Source organism: Rhinatrema bivittatum, chromosome 9 (genome assembly GCF_901001135.1).
Source record: "Rhinatrema bivittatum chromosome 9, aRhiBiv1.1, whole genome shotgun sequence".
NCBI lineage: Eukaryota > Metazoa > Chordata > Amphibia > Gymnophiona > Rhinatrematidae > Rhinatrema > Rhinatrema bivittatum.
The window spans coordinates 236999481-237021526 of NC_042623.1; the positions used below are offsets into that span (position 1 = coordinate 236999481).

The window sequence follows — 22046 nt, forward strand, 5'->3', positions numbered from 1 at the left end:
TGCCATGTGCCTTACGATCGAAACTCTGGAGGCCTTGGGATTCTTGGTCAACTATTCAAGTCCCACCTTCAGCCAGCCATGCAGCTGGACTTCATTGGGGTGCACCTGGACACCGTCCAAAAGAGGGCCTACCTTCCTCGGAACAGGGTAGAGACCTTAGCAGCTCTTGCATGATATGTTTCCAGCTGCCCACATATCTCCTTCCTTCCGGAGGATGTGGTGAAGACCAGAACTGTGAAGGACTTCAAAGGGGCGTGGGATAAACACTGTGGATCCATAAAGTCAAGAGGCCGCCAATAAAGAGTGGGTGACTCGCCAGAATGATGGCTACTGCCTGGAGACAATACCCTTATTCAATAAACGTACACATGCTTACTGTGACTCCAACATCGTTCTAGCTTCAACAGCAAGAGGAAATGTGGAAGAACGGATTTGCACTCACAAAGAGGGGAGTAGCTGGCTTGTTACGGCGGTTACTACCCCAAACCAAATAAGCCTGATACTTCAATTTCTATGCATATACAGCATAGTTCTCTGCTTCAACGGCAGGGGAGAAGAAAAACTGATACTACACATCCAGCAGAGCTCTCTGCTTCAACGGCAGGGGAGAAGAAAAAAGGGTTCACACTCACAAAGCGGGGAGTAGCTGGCTTGTTACGGCGGTTACTACCCCAAACCAAATGTGCCTGATACTTCACTTTCGATGCATATCCAGCATGGCTCTCTGCTTCAACAGCATGGGAGAAGAATAAACTGATACTTCAAGCATATCCAGCATAGCTCCCTGCTTCAACGGCAGGGGAGAAGAAAAACAACCAATAAGGGCTGTATAACATAGTCTGGGTAAAACAAATAAGCATGGGTGTAGCTTGCTTATTGCGGCGGTTACTACCCCTACTACCCCTAACTAATCAAGCTAGATATTTCACTTGGATGCAGCTCCATCACTGCTTTCTACATTAATGGTGGGGGTGGAAGGGAAATAGAACCAAGAGCTAAGAGAAACAGATAAGTATGAGAGAAAAAAATGTGTGAAGCTTGCTGGGCAGACTGGATGGGCCGTTTGGTCTTCTTCTGCCGTCATTTCTATGTTTCTAGTCAGTTTCTCCAGCTGCTGGGCCATATGGCAATGAAAGTGTATGTCACCCCGTTTGCTCAGCTACACATGCACCATGCACAATAGAAGCTGTGCTCTCAGTGGTGTCAGGCGTTGCCAGGCCTTGCATGCTCACATCATAGTTATGGAAAGGTTGCGGCAATTGCTCCTGTAGTGGACGATCCCCTCAAACCTGGAGCAGCTGTCCCTTTTGGAATGCTCAGCCTCAGGCCACACTCACCACCGATTCCTCTCAGTCAGGGTGGAGAGTGCATGTTCTGGGTTACCACACCCAAGGTTTCTGGTTGGTTCTGGAGGATCTACTCTAGATCAACCTCTTGGAGCTGCAAGTGGTCTGCTATGTTCTGCGAGTGTTTCAACAACCTCTCGTGAACAAGGTGGTTCTGGTTCAGACCGACAATCAGGTGGGCCACGTGGTACCTGAACAAGCAGGGAGGAACCAGATTATTTCCCCTCTGCCAGGAGGCAGTCCAGGTTTGGACATGGGCCATCGAGAACGGTATCACTCTCTAGGCGATATACCTTCTGGGAGTGGCCCACACCCCGGCTGATGCTTTGAGTCGGACATTCAGGCCCCAAGAATGGTCCCTCAATAAGGAGGTAGCGAACTGCATTTTCCGCTGCTGGAGGACCCCACACATAGACCTGTTTGCCTCTGTGGAAAACAGAATGTACACCAGTTTTGCTCCCTTGGCAAGAGGGGCAAAGGATTGATAGCTGACGCCTTCTCGATCCAGTGGGGAGTGGGCTTACTGTACGCCTACCTGCCTCTTCCACTCATATCCAAGACACTCCAGAAGTTGCAGCAGGATCGAGGCTCCATGATTCTGATCGCTCCCAATTGGCCCCATCAGGTCTGGTTCCTGACCCCTCAGAGCCTAACTGCGTTTGGGAATGGCTCTGGACCTCATCACCCAGGACCAGGGCAGGCTCCAACACCCCAACGGGTGAACCTTGGCCCTCACAGCTTGGATGTTGACTGGGTGATGGCAGAGGCCCTCGGCCTATCAGAAGGGATATCTCGTGTCCTTCTGGAGTCCCGGAAACCTTCCACCAGAAAATCCTATAATCTGAAGTGGAAACTGTTCTGTCCTGGTGTGAGAGTTGTGGTTTAGAACCCTTCTCTTCCTCCCCTTCGGCACTTTTGGACTACTTTTGTCCCTCTCTGAGTCCAGTCTGCAGCCCACGTCACTGAGGATTCACCTCAGTATCATAGGTGTATACCATTGGGGTTCGGATGGTTCTGCAATTTCTTGCTATCTGCTCGTGGGCCAGTTCATGTGGGGCTTGCTTTAACTGAAGTCTCCCACTTGCCCCCCGGCAGTTTCTGGGATGTCAAAGTAGTCCTCTTGCAACTCATGAAACCTTCGTTTGAGCGTTGTGTTCTTGTGACCGCAAGTAGCTTTCATGGAAAGTGATCTTGGTTGCAGTCACATCGGCTCGCAGAGTAGGTGAGCTGCAAGTGCTGGTGTCACATCCACCTTATATGAAGTTTTGTCAAGTCAGGGTGGTCCTACGGACATACGAAGTTCCTTCCCAAGGTGGTTTCGGATTCCATCTCAATCAATCCATTGAATATGCTCTGCACACTTTGGATCACAAGAGGGCGCTTGCCTTTTACTTGGAACTGACAGAGTCCCACCATGCTTCTACTCAGCTGTTCATATCCTTTGACAAGAACAGATTAGGAGTCACTGACTCCAAGCAGACACTATCCCCCTGGCTAGTGGATTGCATTGTCTTCTGCTTTGCGCAGGTGGGTTTACAACTAGATGGTCACATCAAAGCTCACTCTGTCTGGGCCATGTCAGTCTCGGTGGCTCACTTGCATGTGGTTCCTATTCACGAGATCTGCAGAGCGGTGACCTGGAGTTCCCAAAACACTTTTGCCTCGCATTATTGCCTAGACAAGGATGGCAGGCGGGACAGTTATTTTGGACAGTCTGTAATCTCTTCCAGCCCTAAAAACCCATCTCTCCCTCCATAAGTCCTATCCTTGGATGCAGGCCAGCTCCTGTGTTGTGGCAGCTCTAGTTGTTGAACACATTGGCATTTATTCTGGCTGCACAGGCTTGGAATGGCCTGGAGCTACTTAATCACCCATGTGTGATCCTGCTTGTCCTTGGAGAAAGCAGAGTTGCTTACCTGTAACAGGTGTTCTCCAAGGACAGAAGGATGTAAGTCCTCACAAAACCTGCCCGCCACCCTGCAGACTTGGGTTTCTCTTGGTTCGTTATTTTATTTTTCGCAAACTCTATGTTATATGACTGAAGAGGGACCCCACGTGGACACATGTTAGTGGCATGTTGGGCTTGCTCAGTGTGTCTGTCAAAGTTTCTAGAAACTTTGACAAAGGTTTTCTGTGCCGGGCTTCATCCAATGATGTCACCCATGTATAAGGATAACATCCTGCTGTCCTTTGAGAACACCTGTTACAAGTAAGCAACTCTGCTTTCTTTGAACAATCTTATTATAAAGTGGATTGGTCCCACCATTGAGGAAGGGATATTGCCACTGGCTGAGCAGGCATGATCGGGAGGTGCCTGCTATCCCTGGCAAACTATGATTTCCATGTTAGATTTGGACAGATCTTCATGGCAATAAGAACCTCTTGGTTACAACATCATAAGAACATAAGTGTCATGCTAGGTTAGACTCAGGCCCATCAAACTGAGCATCCTGTCTCCAAAAATGCCACTCCTGGTTACAAGTACCCACCAGAGCCCAAATAGTTGTAATTTCACAGCCAGGGATAAGAATCAGCTTTCCCAAGTCTACCTGGCTAATAATTGATTATGGACTTTTCCTTTAGGAATTTGTCCAACCCTATTTTGAACCCTAATATGTTAGTTGCCTTGACCACATCCCTCTGACAACAGTTTCCATAGCCTGATTGTGTGCTCGGTGAAAAAATACTTCCTATGATTTGTTTTACATCTTCTCTTTGCTAGTTTCATGGAGTGTCCCCTAGTCCTAGTGTTTGACAGGGTAAATAATCATTATTTACCCATTCCACACCACTTCACAATTTTAGAAACCTCAATCATATCCCTTTCTCTGTTGTCTCTTCTCCAAGCTAGAGTCCTAACCTGTTTAGTCCTTCTCCATAAGGGAGGTTTTCCATTCCCTTTACCATTTTTGTCACCTTCTCTGTACTTTTTCTGTGGCTTTTTTGAGATGGGGGCAACCAGAACTACACAAAATACTCAAGGCACAGTCCCTCCAGCATTATGATATTCTCAGTTTTGTTCTATATTCCTTTCCAAATAATTCCCAAAATTCTATTTGCTTTTTGACTACTGCTGCACATTGAGCCAAAGATTTGATCATTGGTTAGTTCCCCTACAAATTAAAGGCCCTTCATCTGACAACTCTGCCAGCCTGACATTAACTGCAAGGAAACTTCCTGCCTCATTCATCTGCTACTTGGACAATATAACTTTTCACTCTCCTTTTATTCCTCTATCCCCTTTCTTCCTCACCTGATGGAGCTTCTGACAATCAGAAGCTTTTTATAGGCCGGGTATTGACCTCCAAAGCTGAATGTCTCAGTGCCTTCTGTATGCTAGCAGTAAAAACCAGGAGTCGACAGTAGCTTCTGGATCTATTTGGACTATCAGCTTTATAATTGCAAGATTAATTCCCATACGTTGCTGTTGAGAATTTCCCAGCACCTGAATTTATTTGGGTTTCTAGGATATTACAAGCTTGAATAAAGGAAAAACTAGAAATATATTAACAACTCTATGTTACAAGCACTTTTGTACCTTGACAAACAGCAAAAATCTTTAGGGCCCTATCTAGGCAATATTGGGCTGTGCAGTCTGCCTAGTAAGGGGATGTTGAGTTGTGGGGCAGATTTCTTATGCCTTCTTGTACAGCCTAAGGACTCTATTTATAATAGATTCTTGAAGGCAGATTTATACTATCAGGAGACAAAGGCTATTACAAACTATTTGCTAGCACAGAAATCCATATGAAAAGGACAATCTGTTTTCATTTTAAGGACACAATGTTATTGCTATGAGCAACTTAAAAGTTCATCATGCATTCTTACACATCCCAATAATGTTTTTCTTCTTTGACGTTAATTGAAGGAGAGGAAATGCAAAGATCACACTACAGAGTTTTAAATTATTTCATTCTTCAAACTGCATTCTCTGTAGGCCCTTCTAATTCTAGCTACTACAAGTAGTACATGAGAAAGGGGCCTGGTCCTGTCGTTGAGGCCCAGGCCTCAGTGCAGTTCGGGCCCCTTCACCAAGGTTCAGGCCTGAGGCTGGGTCCCATGCAGAGGCCCCCACTGTCATCTATTTTCTGATATCAAATAAAAATCACACCATCCTTCTGAAGGATGCATCACAGTGATGCCACTGTGGCATGCGCCTCCCTCCTGAGCAGACGGCACCATTTTGATGCAAGGCCATTGAAACTTATGGCCATTCATCAAAATGGCACTGTCCACTAAGGAAGAAGGTGCTGCGGTGGCATCACGTTGGACAGACGGCGTCATTTTTACTCAAAGGAAGAAGAAAGACGACAGCAGGTGGCCTTGGCATTGGGCCTGGCCTATGCCTCAGCAACTGGACCCAGCTTCAGGTAGGCCCCAGAGTTGGGACCTGGCCTCAGGCCTGGGCAACAAGACACAGCTTCAGGCTTAGGCTTTTTTTGTTTCCAATCTTGACTAAATTAATGCCAATCTCTATCAGGAATGTTACTTCAGGATATTCTGCGAACCAGACCAGTTTGCATCCCTCACAGACTGGAGCTCCTATTTCAGAGGGCATGCTGGACTGGTGCTTCTATTAGGCAAACTAGGCAGTTGCCTAGAGCACCAAAATTTTGAGGTCAGCCCAATCGCACTCATGTGAAGCATGGAGGGATGCTGTGTCAGAGCCTAACTGCCAAAGAAGGGAGCACTGTGGTAGTGCCACTGCTACCAGTAGGAGTGAGCACGGTGCTAGTGGTGCCCACTGACAGGTAAGTTGGGGGAGGGAGGTGCATGATTGAAGGTTTGCCTAGGGTAGCAAATATTCTTGCTCTAGCCCAAAGAACATTTGACAAATGACTTTTACCCAGATTCTTCAGTTTCACAAATCAAAAAGGTTTGCAAGGCAGAATACAGCCCATAGTTATATCAGAAGTAAAATGCTAAATGCAGCAGGAGACAAACTCTCCAGGAAAACCCCAGTTTTCTAATTCACGCATTTCCTTTTAGAAAATAAAGAATCTATTTAGAAGACTTGCATAGATAGCTCTATGCTACGATTACTAGTGTTTGCTTTTATCCTGTAGCAAGTACTACAAATTCTATTTAATCACATGTGGAGTAGCATCTAGTAAACTGTTTTTAAGCTCTTTTGAAACTGAACTATGTAAGAACGCTAACCAGCAATATCTGGGTGCAGAATACTCATACTGGTTCCTTATTACAAACTTTCAGACAGTGCATTTCACAATTCAGGACAAACGTTTCAAACCATGAGGAGTGTTTAATTGAAAAGACCTATCAGGGCTTCATTCTGTAACATTCTGCTTGGACAAGTCTCTTTATTTGAAGTCCATATTTACAGCATTGCCTACACAGGCAGCGGAAACCGACCCCAAGATGAAAATGAACTTGTCTCCTTGGAGTACGGTATTAGACAAATACAGTAAAACAGAAGGACTAGCATGAATAAAAACAAGGAAAAATTATAAAATAAAAAATACGCTGATTTCTGACATCTGTAAGAATGAGTATAATTGTTTATTCCTTGCAGGATTTATTCTCTCTCCTCTCATTTCTTCAGATTGGACAGGCACCCTGTCCCACACATTGCTGCCTGGATAGTACCCTACAACGATCCTATTTGGGAAGGAAAGAAAGTAAGAAAAAAATGGCTGAAATCTTCTGAATTGGGGATGTATGTGTGAGGACTGGGAGCACAGGTGGTCCAGTGTTCTTCCTGTGCCATCAGGTAGGCCGAGCACAGCAGCTCCTGTGGCTTGCAAATACTCACAGGGCCACGTCAGTCAGCAGATCTCTCCACAAGAGAGGTACGTTGTTATGCCCTGCTTGGAAGACGCAAGGCTGCCGCTTCAATACGACCAAAGGAACTAGAATAGGGGAGTGAACTCTTGCAAACCTGAGATTCCCCCTCCTTAAGCATGTGACATGTTCTCTGGGGCTGGCTGGCAGTGCAGGCCGAAACGTCGCCTCTGCCGTGACTGGGAGTTCCTGAGCTGGGCTCTACGATTTCGACAGAACACAGCCCCAATGGTTTCGCACTGTTCTTCTGTAGGACAATCAATATGTAGTTTCTTTAAGAAAAGGAGCTGACTAGGGCCATGGAAAAATATAACTCCCATTCATTATTTGTAAAAACACAATGGAAACAGACAAATTTAAGTACGATGCTATTCTACAAAGTTTTTAAATGTATTGGTCTGTGGTCAATGCTGTAAAAATAGTAATCCTTCTATCTTATTTTATTCGTTGATTGGATTCAACCACTTTTACACTGGTAAAAAAATACTGGAAAGTCATTCAGGTTCTTCTGAAGAGCTCCAGATGTATCGGTACTAAGAAAATAAATTATATAAACAGGTAAACTAGTGGTCAAGAACATGGGGACAGTTCTTTAAGTTGATAAACACAGTATTTTTGTTCACCCAGATCTTCACAAACCTCAGAATCAAAACACACATGGGAAAGGTGAACTTTCGATTTAAACACATGGGGGGGGGGGTTGTTTCAATGAGCCATTTTCGGATTTCTTACATTAAAAGTTCACTTTGAACGAGTGTAAACAAAGGACTCTCACTTTTGCTTATCCCAGCTCTTCTGACATCACAGAGATTCAAAAACCAGAGATTTTCTAAGCCTCCAGCTAAAAAGCAGGAGGAGGAATAGCCGAAGGAAAGGCCCACTCTGCAGCAAGTCGGCTTTGGCACTGGAAAAGGATGAGGACCTTCCAAGGAAGTTGACTTTTTAAGATTTCCTGCCGAGCGGTGCTGCCGTTTTGCACACACGCGCGCAGCCTAGAATACAAGTGGGAGCCACACACACACGACCTGCTCAATGCCTCTCAACAGGAGGCGGCGTCCAGAGAGGAGAGGGTCAGGATGCTTCGGTCGTTGGTAAAGTAGGGATCCGAATCGCTCCATGATCTAAAGCAACAATAAAAACACAAGTTTGGCTGATGGGAACCTGCATGATTAAGAGAACCTCCCCCCTCCCCCACAGCCCCTGATGGTCGGACACACACACTGGCAGCTCAATGGAGAGTTTGCTTCTTAAAACAAGGAACAATCTCATGTACTGTAGCAACATCTGGAGAATGCAAACAGCTGGGAACAGCACGTACTACTCAACACTAGATTAAAATGTATACAAAAACATTAGAAAGCCCCTATCAAACGGATGACTGCTTCAAAAATATGCAGATTTACTTATATTAATTTGCAGTGCACTGTCTGTTATGTAAAATAAAACATCTGTTGAATGAAAATGTTTTTTCTGTGCTCAAAATTTAGTTTATGCTTTTCCGTTGGATGGTCTCGAAGGTCCCCCGATAAGATCAATAGCAGGGCACTGCCCTTGAATATGGCTCCATTTTGCTGAAATAGTCCAGAACCAAATCGATATGCTGGAGATGCTTCTTTGTGCACGAGAAACTTATATAAAGCAGAGTCAGAGCTATTAAGACAGACTTTTTTTTTTCCAAGTCGATGTCTGGGAGTAAAATTATTGAAACACTTTAGTAGGGCATCGCTCACTTGGTGATCTCGAACATCAGCTATTCATATATATAGTCCCATTATAGAAAGAAACAGCTTGATAAAACGGAAATGCTTTGTACTTTTTAAGGCTTACGGATCACCAAGAATGCCTGAGAATACAAGGAATGCAAATGTTGGAAAATACAAACTTGAGATCAACCAATGCTCTTGCTCTTAATTGGCATAACAAACCAGTTACGACAACCAGGACCAAGTGCCAAGATCACCCACCCTTTTCTACATTATTAGACACCAAAGCAGGCTTGCAGACAAAGTTTCTATAAAGATTTGCTTTGGCAGAATTTGACCGATATAACAAAAATAAAATATCTACATTAAAGGGAAAAGCATCAGTTTATGATATTTAAGGTTTGTTATAAAGGGGGCCCGCACCATATATATATATATAACTATTATTTAAATTGGATTTATATATCACTCTTCCATAATTAGTTCAAGACAATAACATATAATATATATTTTTTATTATTTATTTTATTTTATTTTTATTTATAATAATAATATTTATAATAATAGTTTTATTTTTATTTATAATAATATTTATTTTATTAAAAAATATTTTATTTTTATTTATAATAATAATATTTATAATAATAGTTTATTGTTATTGTTCCATGTTCTATGTAAAAAAACCCAGGTCTAACTTCCCAGACCAGGGCAACCTCTTTCGTTACTTGTAAACCGGACTGATTTGTATTGCATACAGGAATTCCAGTATATAAAAATTTAAAATAAATAAATAAAAATAAATATAGTTTGAGCTTGGCTGTGCTAATGAAATGCATCAAGCTTAAATAACTTCACAGTTCTCCATCATATAAAAAAAAAAAAAATGCTCAGCAGTTAAGATAGTTCTACCAAAAGGTGACTGAACAAGAGCTGTGCTTAGTCTTAAGGCACAGCAAACACAATTTCATTAAAGAATGAAGCCAAAGCTCCACCCAGTGTACATCCAAAATTTGCTCTGTGTGCAGTACAGCTCAACAATTTTGTTGCAAGGCATACCATACCTGATTATCCAAAATGGATCAACACGGGGAAATGTTAGGTTTTGTGGTTCTGAATTAAAAATGGCTATTAGTAGACTACCCAATAGATAACATTTTTTTTTAATTAGATGCTAAAGAAAGAGGAACAAAAAGAAAAATATTCCTTTTTGGTGAGCACAGATTACAAAATACATCCATTTCTCCCTTAAAACGCAGACGCCATGATATTAATGAATGTGAATTATAGGCATCTTTGGAAAACAGGACTTGTGTCTTACCTTCGCCAATTCCAGTTCTATTAGTCCTGACCTAAGGAGTATGCCCTCTGTTCTTGCAAGGTCAGAGACCAATAAAAACACAAATCCCACTATGTCTCTGCTCCTCATCCAATATGTCTGGCTCTGCTGCTCCATGAAGAGGGGGAGCAGCAAAGCCAGATCATGGATGAGTCAAAACATCCAGACATCTGAACCTGCAATGCTAGAAGGCAGGCAAACCTCCGAGGTCCAGAGAGAGGGGCATGACACCCGCTGTGCTATCCAATAAACAGACCACAGTGCCAAATACAAGCTGATTTCTCTGCCTTGAGTATTTAAAGAGGTTGACAGCACGCACCAAATAAACTGTTTTAAAAAAACGTTAATTTCCACATTATAAAACACCATATTTAACAAAATATTGAGCGGTTATTGCATGCAGCATGCTGGATCTATAATATTCTTTTTCCTTCTGCCCACGTTCTCAATATCTATCTTACACACACACAGTTTGTGTAGATTTTATATCGAAGGTTGCTTGGGCTTAAATCTGATAATAGTATTTTTTTTAAGTTCTATGGAAAATGGAGCAAGATCCTGTTCTAGAAATACCCTTAGATAGGTTTATATAATTAGTGGCTGAACAAGGAAGGGAAATTCACACATCAGGTATAAATATTTTGTTTGAAAGTTTCTGATTAACATTTTATAAAATGAAGAGGTTACAACCAAGGTGACCTACAGATCATTACCATATAAAAATGAGGCAGTAGTCAGGCTTTCTGTAAAGCCCTTCAAACAGCGCCAAAGATCTTTTATAGTTTCATTTTGCTTGGAATGGACTGAACTCTGAAGGCCAGACTGGTAGGCTCATTTTATGAAGAGTTTAGAAAGATTAACTGGTGTTTCCAAGAGAAGGAAAACCAGACACAATGGCCTGAAAAAATAGCCATGGCTAAAAATTAATGAAAAACCCCTCTATATTCCGTCCAATATGACAATTCGATTGACTGAACACCAGATTAAGGTCTGTAAAACAGGAGAAATAGTACTGAAAGAGGTAGAAAAGAAATATTTTAAAAGACAACTTTCTCACCACACAACAGGCAGCATCTCAACGTTCCGAATAAGAGTACAAAACCTACAAATTCCTTATTCTTTAGGAAATTATTTCAGAAAGCTCTCGCAGCTCTTTCTAACCTACTTAGAACAGCCATGACGATCAAATGTTAGGTCAAATGAGCGTCAGAGCTAACAGCAGCAGCACTGGAGAACACGACATTTGATATATGTGGACTGAATGGCTGGCACATGGCTGCAGAGAGAGCTCCTTAGATTTCCACCATAACAAGTGGTTAAAAGTAAACTTGCCACTTTAGGCAAGATGAACTGTACCCTTCACCGAGAGAACTTTGGAAATGCTGCCCAACACATGGTAAGGAAGCAAAGCTGCCTGTTAAAATTCAGAGCGCATAGCGGGAGAGAAAATGATCAGTACCCCGGGCTTTACGACACCATCCACCACGTCTCCACATCAGAAGCGTCTGCCCCAAAGCGACACCACTTAGCAGCTAAAGGGTAATGCAAAATATATCCAGATGTGAAAAGAAATACATATACACGGTTTTTTTGGTCCCAACGGTTCCTCCTCTTTTTTTTCGCCCTAGCTCAGTGCTGAGATTCTGGTGCCATTAGCCTTCGTTCACAATTATTTTAATAGTCACTGTTTCTAGCCTGCTAATTGCCAGGAGCCATGCTCCAGGGCTCCTTCTGAAACCCCCCGTGCCATTGGCTGTAAAGCCTGCCCATCAGGTGTTGCCTGTAACAATGACTATGATTCCCTCCCTCCTCCCAGGGGCTGGGAGTGCTACTTCTGCAGCATCCCCAGCCCCAGATAATCTGGGAAACCAACCAGGGACCTTCTTTCTGCATGGCAGTGCTGCACCCTTGGGCCAGCCCACCGAATATATTTCTCTCTTATTTTGCAAAGCACCATATTAGATCACTGTAAAGAATGTGGTCCCCAACAGAACTGAAATATCTTTAAAATCTGAAGGACAAATCACTCCAGAAAGCTTAGCCAAAAGCCAATGAAATCAAACAGCTTTTACAAAACCAAACCCCATAAAACCAGTCAGCGATTAGCCACATTTGCTTTCTTCAGGGTCCTTAGCCCATCAATGAATAAAAACATATGCACTTTGCTATTCAAACAGGTCTTTTTATATAAGAATGAAAAATATATTTTGCATAATTATACCCATGATTTATGGAAAATCATCAACATATTTCAAAAGCAAAGTCAGAATAAAAACAAATGACTGGAACCACAGACATGGTTGACAATTATAGACAAAATGTACTGTATCTCAAGACATTACCCAAAGGAAACCCCACTGCCAATGTAAAATGTAATTAAAAGTACCCACAGAACAAGTTTTATAGTATGATCGATATCACGTTCTGTATGTTTAAAATAGTTTCTGAAAATAGATTCAAAGAATTTTTGTTAAAAAGAGGAAAATAAGTCCATGTTTTCCTACTTTGACTTCTGAGCGAAGAGCGTGATATCCATCAAAGACAGAAAGTGATGTACAAAAGGGTTTTTTTGGTTTTAATTTTTTACCCTAAAATACCTCTTTAGGTTGGTTACTTTTCAAAAGGAAGCAATCACTTCAATCTTCCGCTGATTTCAAGAGCAGTTTTGGACGAACCACATCTTTCCTTGGCTTCCAAAATTTTGAAATGCATCTAAATTTGGGGAAATTTTGATCACCACAGTTCTTCCCCTATTATGTTTTGCAGAGAAAACTATCGACAAAAGGAATCTGCGATTATTAATTTCAGATCTTTGCTGGCTATGTGCCCAACTCCCCAAAGGAACTTTATGATCTTCCACTAAATAAGCCAGTACAGTAGCGCGCCTTTCATCCGGAAACTCCCATGATCTGAAACACATTTTCACAGTGGGGAAGAGCATGCAAAAATGGCTTCCACTCTTTGTTGACCAGTTCCTTTCACCTGCTCCTCTAGCAGCTAGCACCGGCCTCTCCTGCACAGGTCAGCTCTGTAGATAATATATGGACCACTGTGAGGTTCAAACAGTTCATCTGACACTGTGAACCAATGCAAGAGGGACTGGTGTTTGCAGGACTGAGAGGTGAAAAGCACTGGGCCGCTGGCTCCACTCACTAGCTGGATTGTACCACGGGGCGTGGTAGGAGTGAAAGCTCCCATTACCTGGAATGGCCTTGGTCCCAACCGTTCTAAATAAACTGTGCTGTAAACATTTTCTCCCATTGTATGTTCTGACCAAATAGTCTAAGGGTGTTTAATCTGCTACAGAGGGCTCTAATCTAGACAAATATCAGGCAGTATAATGAGTCTTAAAGCAAGCATAAGCTTCAAATCAACCTATTTATGTGCATGGAATTGGACACAAAGACTTTTTTCTCATAACTAATAAAATTAGAGGGATCCAACTATTACAAATCACACATTTAAGTAAAAAAGGATAGCTTTGATTTCTAAAAAGCTGGACATTAAGGGCCAGTTGTACTTAATGAGCTTTTTCGATTGTGTGTCTGGGGGAAAAAGCCAAATACATCTTTCCCTAAATGTTTCAATGATGAATTTCAAACATTTTAGCCCCTGAGAACTAATCAAGAAATGTATTTAGTCCACTAAAAAGGTCTTGCCTTATATACTTTTTGTTTGCTAATCTTTATTTCTGTACATTTAAGTGGTTTTACATGGCAACCATGCTACTTTAGTCAAACTTTTACTGAAAAGGGCAATTCATACATCTTTAGGAGTAAAGACTTCAAAATTACTGTATCTTTAGACAATACTAAACCTAAGCATTGTGTCTAGAGGTAGAGGTATGTTTAGTTAAGAATAAAACCCTGTTGTACATAAGTAACCAAAGCCCCAAAAATGATCAGTTTAAGAAACAAACATTAAGAATCAAGGCTTAGCCTTTTGACTTTACATTCAGTTTACCACTGATTTGTGGAGACAAAAAGCTTAAGCAAGAAAAAGCTGTGGCAGACAAGCAAATCCGATGTACAAATCAAGAAAAAATACTTTACATACAACTTAAGATAAGTCATACTAAAAAAAAAAAAAAAAAAAAAAAGGCAAAATGAAAAATTCCCAAAAACATCAGGACGTAAAAGTCTCTTCAAAATCTGTTCCTCTTCATTGTTTATGAAAGCAAAAAAACACTGATCTGTATGATAATTTTAAAAAGGGTTGCAAGGTCACATTTCCCGTTTTGGAAAGTAAAACCTGTCATGGGCTGGCTAGACATCTATAGCTGTTGGCTCCTCATTTTCCAGTTTATAGGTGAAGTTTCTGCAGCAAAGGCTATTTAGAGAAATTCCACACCTGTTCAACCGGGCTGGGCTACACCTTCCCATCACTCGTTCCAGCAGTCTTCTAATAGGTGCGCACGTGGCGTCCCAACCTGCGAAACAGCACATGGAGTCCAAGCAGTTGATACCTGAGCCCACCTCAGTAAGCTGGGGAGAAAGTAACAATAGTTAGAACGCACCTATACCAATTCTTATATACAGCAAGTTTAGATAATGCAGGGAGTAGTCTAATTTTCTTCCATACTTTACTGCTAGAATAATTTCTTTGGAACAGTGCACATAAAGTTAATTACTAAGCAGTTAACAAAAGCCATTTAGGCACATACATAATCACATAAACATAGAACACTCAGAGTACAATAAAACAGGACAACACACACACACACACACTAATTAACCAACTAGCCACACATTACTATCAACATAAATCACTAGACTCTAAACAATTAGGCACATTACTCAATACAAGATGCAACCAGACTAGATCAACTGAACTCGTGCAATTCACAAAAGCCAAATTAACAAAGAAAGCCTTAATCATCTTTCTTAAGATTAGGTAATTATCTAACATGCAAAGAGACATGGATTGGATTCCAAATATTTGGGCCCACGTAGGAAACAAAGCTCTCCTCCTGGCACCCATCAAATTAACATCCCCTAAAGATGGTAGTTCAAGAAGGGCTTCATCCAAATTGATGCATATACAGTACTAAAATGTCAAACAGAAAATTGGGTAAATACAATCTAACCATATGGTAACATTTGCTCATTATAAGATGTCTGTTTAATATTACTCCGAGCAACTACAACAGAAAAATATGTTACTAGTTTGTCAAGTAAAGGTTCCACTGATATGTTTTCTAGCTGCAATTTCACTATCAAAAGTCACCAGCAAGCAAAGTTTCAGACATGACCTTGGAAAAGGCAAAAAATTCTTAAACACCAAAAATCAAAAGTGTACTAGACAAAAATATGCAAAATCCACTGGTATCTTGAGTATAATAAAAATAAACCCAATGATGTCCATATTCAGAGGCAGTTAGCTGGATAACTCACAAATTATTCAAAAGTTGCTGCCTCCCACATTATCTGGATAAAATTCAGCCAGATAATATAGGGGCATTCTGGGGGCATTTCTGGGAGGAGTTAGGTTAGCTGGATAAGTTTTCTAGCTAGCTCTGATACTCACACATGGTGATCCCACTTCACAAGAATGGCAGCAGCGGAGGCTGGAAACTATAGGCTGGTTAGCCTCACCTCGGTGGTTGGAAAAGTAATGGAGACTCTGCTGAAGGAAAGAAGAGTGAACTATCTACAATCCAGTGGGTTGCTGGACCCGAGGCAGCATGGATTCATCTGTCAGACAAATCTGATTTTTTTTGATAGAGTGCTCTTCCTCGATCTAATTCTCTAGTCATCCAATATGATCTACTTGGATTTCAGCAAAGCTTTTGATTCTGTCCTGCATAGGAGGCTTGTGAATAAAATGAGAAGCTTGGGAGTGAGTGCCAAGGTGGTGACGAGGATTACAAACTGGTGACAGCATGTAACGGTAAATGGAACCTACTCCAAAGAGAAAACCATGTGAAGTGGAGACCCACAGGGTTCAATATTGGGACTGGTTCTGTTCAATATCTTTGTGAACAACATTGCGGAAGGGACAGAAGGTAAAATTTGTGTATCTGCAGATGATACTAAGATCTGCAATAGAATGGACACGCCTGAAGGAGTAGAAAGAATGAAAAGTGTTTTAAGAAAGCTTGAAGAGCGACCAAAGATTTGGCAACTGGGATTCAATGCCAAGAAATGCAGTCTCATGCATTTGGGGTGTGGTAATCCAAAAGAGCTGTAAGTGATGGGGGATGAAAGACTGATGTGCACTGACCAAGAGAGGGATCTTGGGATCTGAAGATGGCGAAGCAATGTGACAAGGTAATAGCTAAAGTCAGAAGAATGCTGGGCTGCATAGAAAGAGGACTAACCAGTAAGAAAAAGGAACATAAGAAATTGTATTACTGGATCAGACCAAGGGTCCATCAAACCCAGCATCCTGTTTCCAACAGTGGCCAATCCAGCTACAAGTACCTGGCAAGTACCCAAACATTAAGTAGATCCCATGCTATTCATGCCAGTAACACTGGCTATTCTCTAAGATAGCTTGATTAATAGCAGTTAATGGACTTCTCCTCCATGAACTTCTCCAAACCTTTTTTTTAAACCCAGCTATACTAGCTGCACTAACCACATCCTCTGGCAATAAATTCTAAAGCTTAACTGTGCAAGAGTGAAAAAGAATTTTCTAAGGCCCCAAAATCAGGTTTGGTTTTGATGATTGATAGGACGGCAATACCTTTTGTGGACTCTGCACAACCTGGATTTTTACTCAGATTCCAATCTTTCCGGCCTCTAGCATATTCGTAATCTGATCCAGGCCGGGTTCTATAAGCTTTGTTTATTACGACATTATGTTATATATTGCCCATGACTGATCTCAGAAAGCAGAGGTGCTTACCTATAACATGTATTCCCCGGGGACAGCAGGATGTCAATCCTCACACATGGGTGACATTGAATAGAGCCCAGTATGGAAAACCTATGTCAAAGTTTCTAGAACTTGACTGAGCCTCATTGAGTATGCTCTGGCATGCATTATACCACACATCCACTAGGGGGGGGGGGGCCCTTCAGTCTTATAATATAGAATTCAAGATAAAATAATAAAGGAGAAGAAAAACACAGTGAAAACCCAACTCCACTTGGTGGCAGGTGGGTTGCTTAAGCACCGACATCCTGTCGTCCTCTGAGAACACCTGTTAAAAATAAGTACCTCTGCTTTCTCAGAGGACAAATAGGATGGCAGTCCTGCCCTCCAACTTAAAAGGGGACCAGAAAAACACCCAAATAAGTGCCAATAACTAGTTTCTTTTGGTAACGGGGGGGCAGCCTGAACACAAAAAATGGGTCGTAGGCGAGCAACAGGGCCTGGGTTCCACACCTCAAACAAGTTCCGAAGGACAGATTGGCCAAACCTGCTGTCACAACAGCCATCCCTATCCAAAAGATAATGTAATGTGAATGTGTGGAGAACACTCCACATCGCAACTCTGCACAGCTCTTCCATGGGAACTGTTTGCAAGTGGGTCATTGGCACTGGCATGGCTCTAAGGATTAACAGAAGGAGATGCCCTTGAACAGGGCCTTGGTGAGGCCTCACTTTGAGTACTGTGTTCAGTTCTGGAGTCCGTATCTCAAAAGGACAAAGACAGGATAGAGACGGTCCAGAGAAGAGTGACCAAAATGGAGTAGGGTCTGTATGAGAAGACCTATGAAGAGAGGCTGGATCTGAATATGTATACCCTGGAAGATAGGAGGTGCAGGGGAGATATGATACAGACCTTCAGATACCTAAAAGGTTTTAATGATGCACGAACTGTGAACCTTTTCTGTTGGAAAGAAACAATAGAACTAGGGGTCACGAAATGAAACTCCAGGGCGGACGACTCAGAAACAACATCAGGAAATATTTCTTCATAGGATGGTGGATACCTGGAATGTCCTTCCAGAGGAGGTGGTGAAGAGGAAAACAGTGAGAGAGTTCAAAAGGGCTTGGGATAAACACTGTGGATCCCTAAAGACTACAGGATGGAAATGAAGAAAAGAGTGCTTGGGGGTAACTTGCTGTTGCGGCAGTTACTACCCTTAACCAATAAGCCTTCATACTCTTGATGCAACTCCATCATCGCTCTTTGCTTCAATGGCAGGAGAAAAAGGGAATTGGATTCAGACAGCAACTGAGGGCCCCGACTTCTAAGGACTGGGGAAACAAATAAGCATGGGGCTAGTTGCTGATGCGGTGGTTACTACCCTTAACCAATAAGAATGATACTTTTGATGCAACTTAACACTGCTCTCTGCTTCAACATAAGGGGTAACAGGGAATTGGATTCAAACAGCAACCAATAGGGGCTCTACTTTTACAGTCTGGGGATCTGTTAAGCATGAAATAACCTGCACAGTACAGCAGATACCACCATAAGCTTGCTGGGCAGACTGGATGGACCATTTGGTCCTTTTCTGCCATCATTTCTATGTTATCTCTGGTCGTGTCATAGAGCTGTCCTAAAATTAGCCAGATAAACTTAACCAGCAAGCTTTAAGATAATCATGAATATTTATTAGTGTGGCTACATCACTGAATATCCCTCCAAGGTTAGCTGGATAAATTTATCCGGCTAATTTTGCAATCTGGCCTGTGACTGAATATTAACCGTTATATGTTTGGTATATATAACTTGAGTGCCTATACTACAGAGAATACATTCAGATGAACAACAAGGTAAGCTAATGAAATGAAAAAACAAGTGAAAAAAGTATGTTCATAGAAAATCCAGATTCCTAGATCGCTAAATCACATCTAACCATAACATACCAAATACACACTTATTAATAGTCAATTAATGATTCAACAGCATTTTTATATTGACCTGAAAAAACAAAAAAAGTGACTAAGAAAGTTCAAACCAAAAACTTTGAAAATCAGACCCGTCTTCACCCTTTCTCCATAGTAAAAACTACATATATCATACTGCAATATCATACACTGGTCAAACTACATGTAAACTGAAGACGCATATAAGTGAACATTTGAGTTGCATTCCCTCTCTTGATGAACACTGGCTCTCACAGAATCATGCTGTAGATCTACATTTTGTGGTTTTGGAGATATACCTTACACCCTCACACACTGTAATTACTGGATTTCTGAATGGCACACAATCATGCTGTAAGGTCTCGACCATGAGGTTGAGGGGCAGGCTCTCTTAGGAATAGTTTAGCAATGTGTTTCGGTTTAAATATTCCCTCCAAAACAAAGGAGGATTTCTATTGGTTATTTCACACATTTGTGACCAGGCCAATCAGGTCATGTGATCCAATTAGCTGAAAGTAGAAGGCTGCAATGGGATTCCTCTTTATATATGTTAGCTGGTTTAAGCTGGCTTTGTTCAGTTGAACCTGTGGCATTTTAGAGACAATGCACCAATGTTTTGATAAGCACAAAGCTTACCTTTGTCACCTTTGAAGAAGTTTTTATATTTTTTAATTTGTGGACATGGCTAGCACTTGACTAAAACCATTTCATGTGACGCAAGTTTCTATTTACAGTTGATTTGATGCCTGATGAAGAGTTCTACCAAAGGAAATGTTACAGTGTTGGGTGTGCTGATCCTCTTTGAGAAAGCCATTTCACCAGTGTCATATGAGCATGCAGCCTAAAGATAACCGTGTGTATGCTGAACTTTACTTCCAGTCCCATGTTGCAATATGATATATGAAGGTTTTACTATGGAGAAGGGTTAAGACCAGTCTGTTTTTCAAAATTTGCTGTTTGGTTTTTTTTTTCCATTCTATATAAAAAGATTTTGCATCATTAATTGAAAATTAACATGTGTTCTTTGGTATCTTATAATTAGAGTGATTTAACCATATTCCATATGTCATCTAGGAATGTGGATTTTCTATGAATATACCTTCTTTTCAGTTTGTATACCTTGTTTGTTCATCTATAAGCAACAGAACTTATTCACTACAGTATAGGCACTCTTGTATATACCAAATATTTATTCAAGATACCTCTGGATTTTGCATATTTTTTGTCTGAGGCCTAACTTCACAGTACTATTAAAGGGTAGGAACACCTTCACTGGTTTCATACAAAAACTGTACAAGGCCATAGTCTAGGCTCAACAAAGTGTTCAACCAACTTAGAAATGCAGTTCATTGTGGCCAACTTTGAAATCACTTTTGAAAATTTTTATATGCATTTAAAAACTTTTTCCACTGTATAATCAACAAATTTAGCTAAACCAACTAAAGACCCCCCTCTTCCACCCCATTCCACATACTTCTTAAAGCGTAAACGTAGATTTCTGAAGGAAATATTTTATTCACTCTGTCCCACATCTCTCTCTCACACAAAAATCTAGGCTACATTTTTGAAGGCTCCAGTTCTCTAAAATAAAAAGCTTATAGGAGTCCTTCTGAACAGCCCAATCATCTTCTGATTTCAATAAATTGACACAATCTGTCACGTCTATTCTAAACTATAGCTTCAGGTCTCCAAATATTAACATTATAATGCAAGGTATACTCAAAGAAGGAAAGGACAATAATTAATAAAAACCATCCTGAAATTGCCATGAGCTGATTCCAACACATCAAAGTTGTACGTAAAGTAAGCAGGATACATAGTAACAAAGAGAATGATGGCAGATAAAAACCAAAATGGTCCATCCAATCTGCCCTTTTGAGGTTTGTCCACTTTTAGTAGATGGGCATAGAAATCCCGTAAGCAACCTAACACCAACTTCCCCCTCCTCCCATGTCTTTCACCTGATCTCTCAACCCTTTTCTCCCTACTTCTGTCCTCCACATCTGTGCCAAGCAGGCACAACATCCATTAGTGATGGCCTCCACCACCGCTGTGGTAGTCATTTCAGGCCTTGCCATGTTCAACTTTGATTCTTACAAGCCAAATTCCAAGCCCCTTTCTGTCTTTTTACTAGGTTTTGTGATAATCCTCACAGCCACCAAGATTAGTGGGACTGTTGCAAAAAGAATCCACAGTCCCCATGTTCAGTGAAGTTTGGATTTTAACCATGGTCTCTCCCTGGCTCTCAAAGCTATAAAAAAAATGCTGCAAAAGATTGGTAACACGGCAATCTGAAAAGCTCCTAAAGTTGGTTTACAATGTTGATGGATGGACAAAGTCCTGCCTACTGAGCTGCCTTTGCTTCCATTTACAATTCTTTGTAACTTACTGCACTATGGACTCTAAACAAAATGGCAGCAAGTGTGGTGCAGCACGGGACACATTCACTCAAAAAAAGCTTTTACACTTTCAGTAAAAGGGATAAAAACCACACAGACATTAAGGGGTAAATCTATACACTGTTGTATGCCCAAGTTATACCAATGTTCAAAGCAAAGTTATGCATGTAAGTTTGCGTTGAAAATTCTCTTGGCAAAACTACATGCACCCAATTACACTTGTAATTGGGCGCATGCAGTTTTGCCAAGAGAATTTATAAGAATGCTTTTTAAAATAAAAAAAGGTATGGGGTCCATATTCAGCTGCTGAGCGGCTACTTAAGTTAGCCAGATACACTGGCTATCTTAAAGTTAGTTAGATAGGTATATCTGGCTAACTTTAGACCTGCCCTATAGTGCGGCCAGAGTTATCCAACCTAACTGGCTAACTCTGCTCCTCCCGGAAACATCTATTGCCCACCCCTGGAACGTCTCCAGCTTACCTGACTATATTCTAGCCGATAACTCATTATCTGGCTAGAATATAGTTGGGTAAGAGTTGTAATATTGCAGTTTGGCCATTTAGACATAACTTTCAGTTACCCATCTAAATGGCTTTTGAATATCTACCCCATGTGCCTATGTCCCAATCATGCCCACCGCCTAGAATGACTCTCCTCTTGTAGAATAAAAACAAGATTTGCCATACTGGATC

General features: G+C 41.4%; 1 protein-coding gene across 3 annotated transcripts in view; it reads right to left on the reverse strand.

Annotated features, from left to right (window-relative positions):
• Positions 1–6585: 6585 nt before the first annotated feature.
• Positions 6586–22046, reverse strand: part of ATP11B (ATPase phospholipid transporting 11B (putative)) — a 293818-nt gene continuing 278357 nt past the window's right edge. For 2 of the 3 annotated variants that reach the window (XM_029616746.1, XM_029616747.1), the window contains 2 exons: positions 14538–14671; positions 6586–8269 (listed from right to left, as the gene is read on the reverse strand). In XM_029616746.1, coding sequence (XP_029472606.1) covers positions 8188–8269; positions 14538–14671 — 216 coding nt within the window. In that variant the 3' untranslated portion in view covers positions 6586–8187. Of the gene's footprint in view, positions 8270–12348; positions 14672–22046 lie in introns of those variants that run through there. The other variant, XM_029616745.1, reaches the window with a different exon arrangement.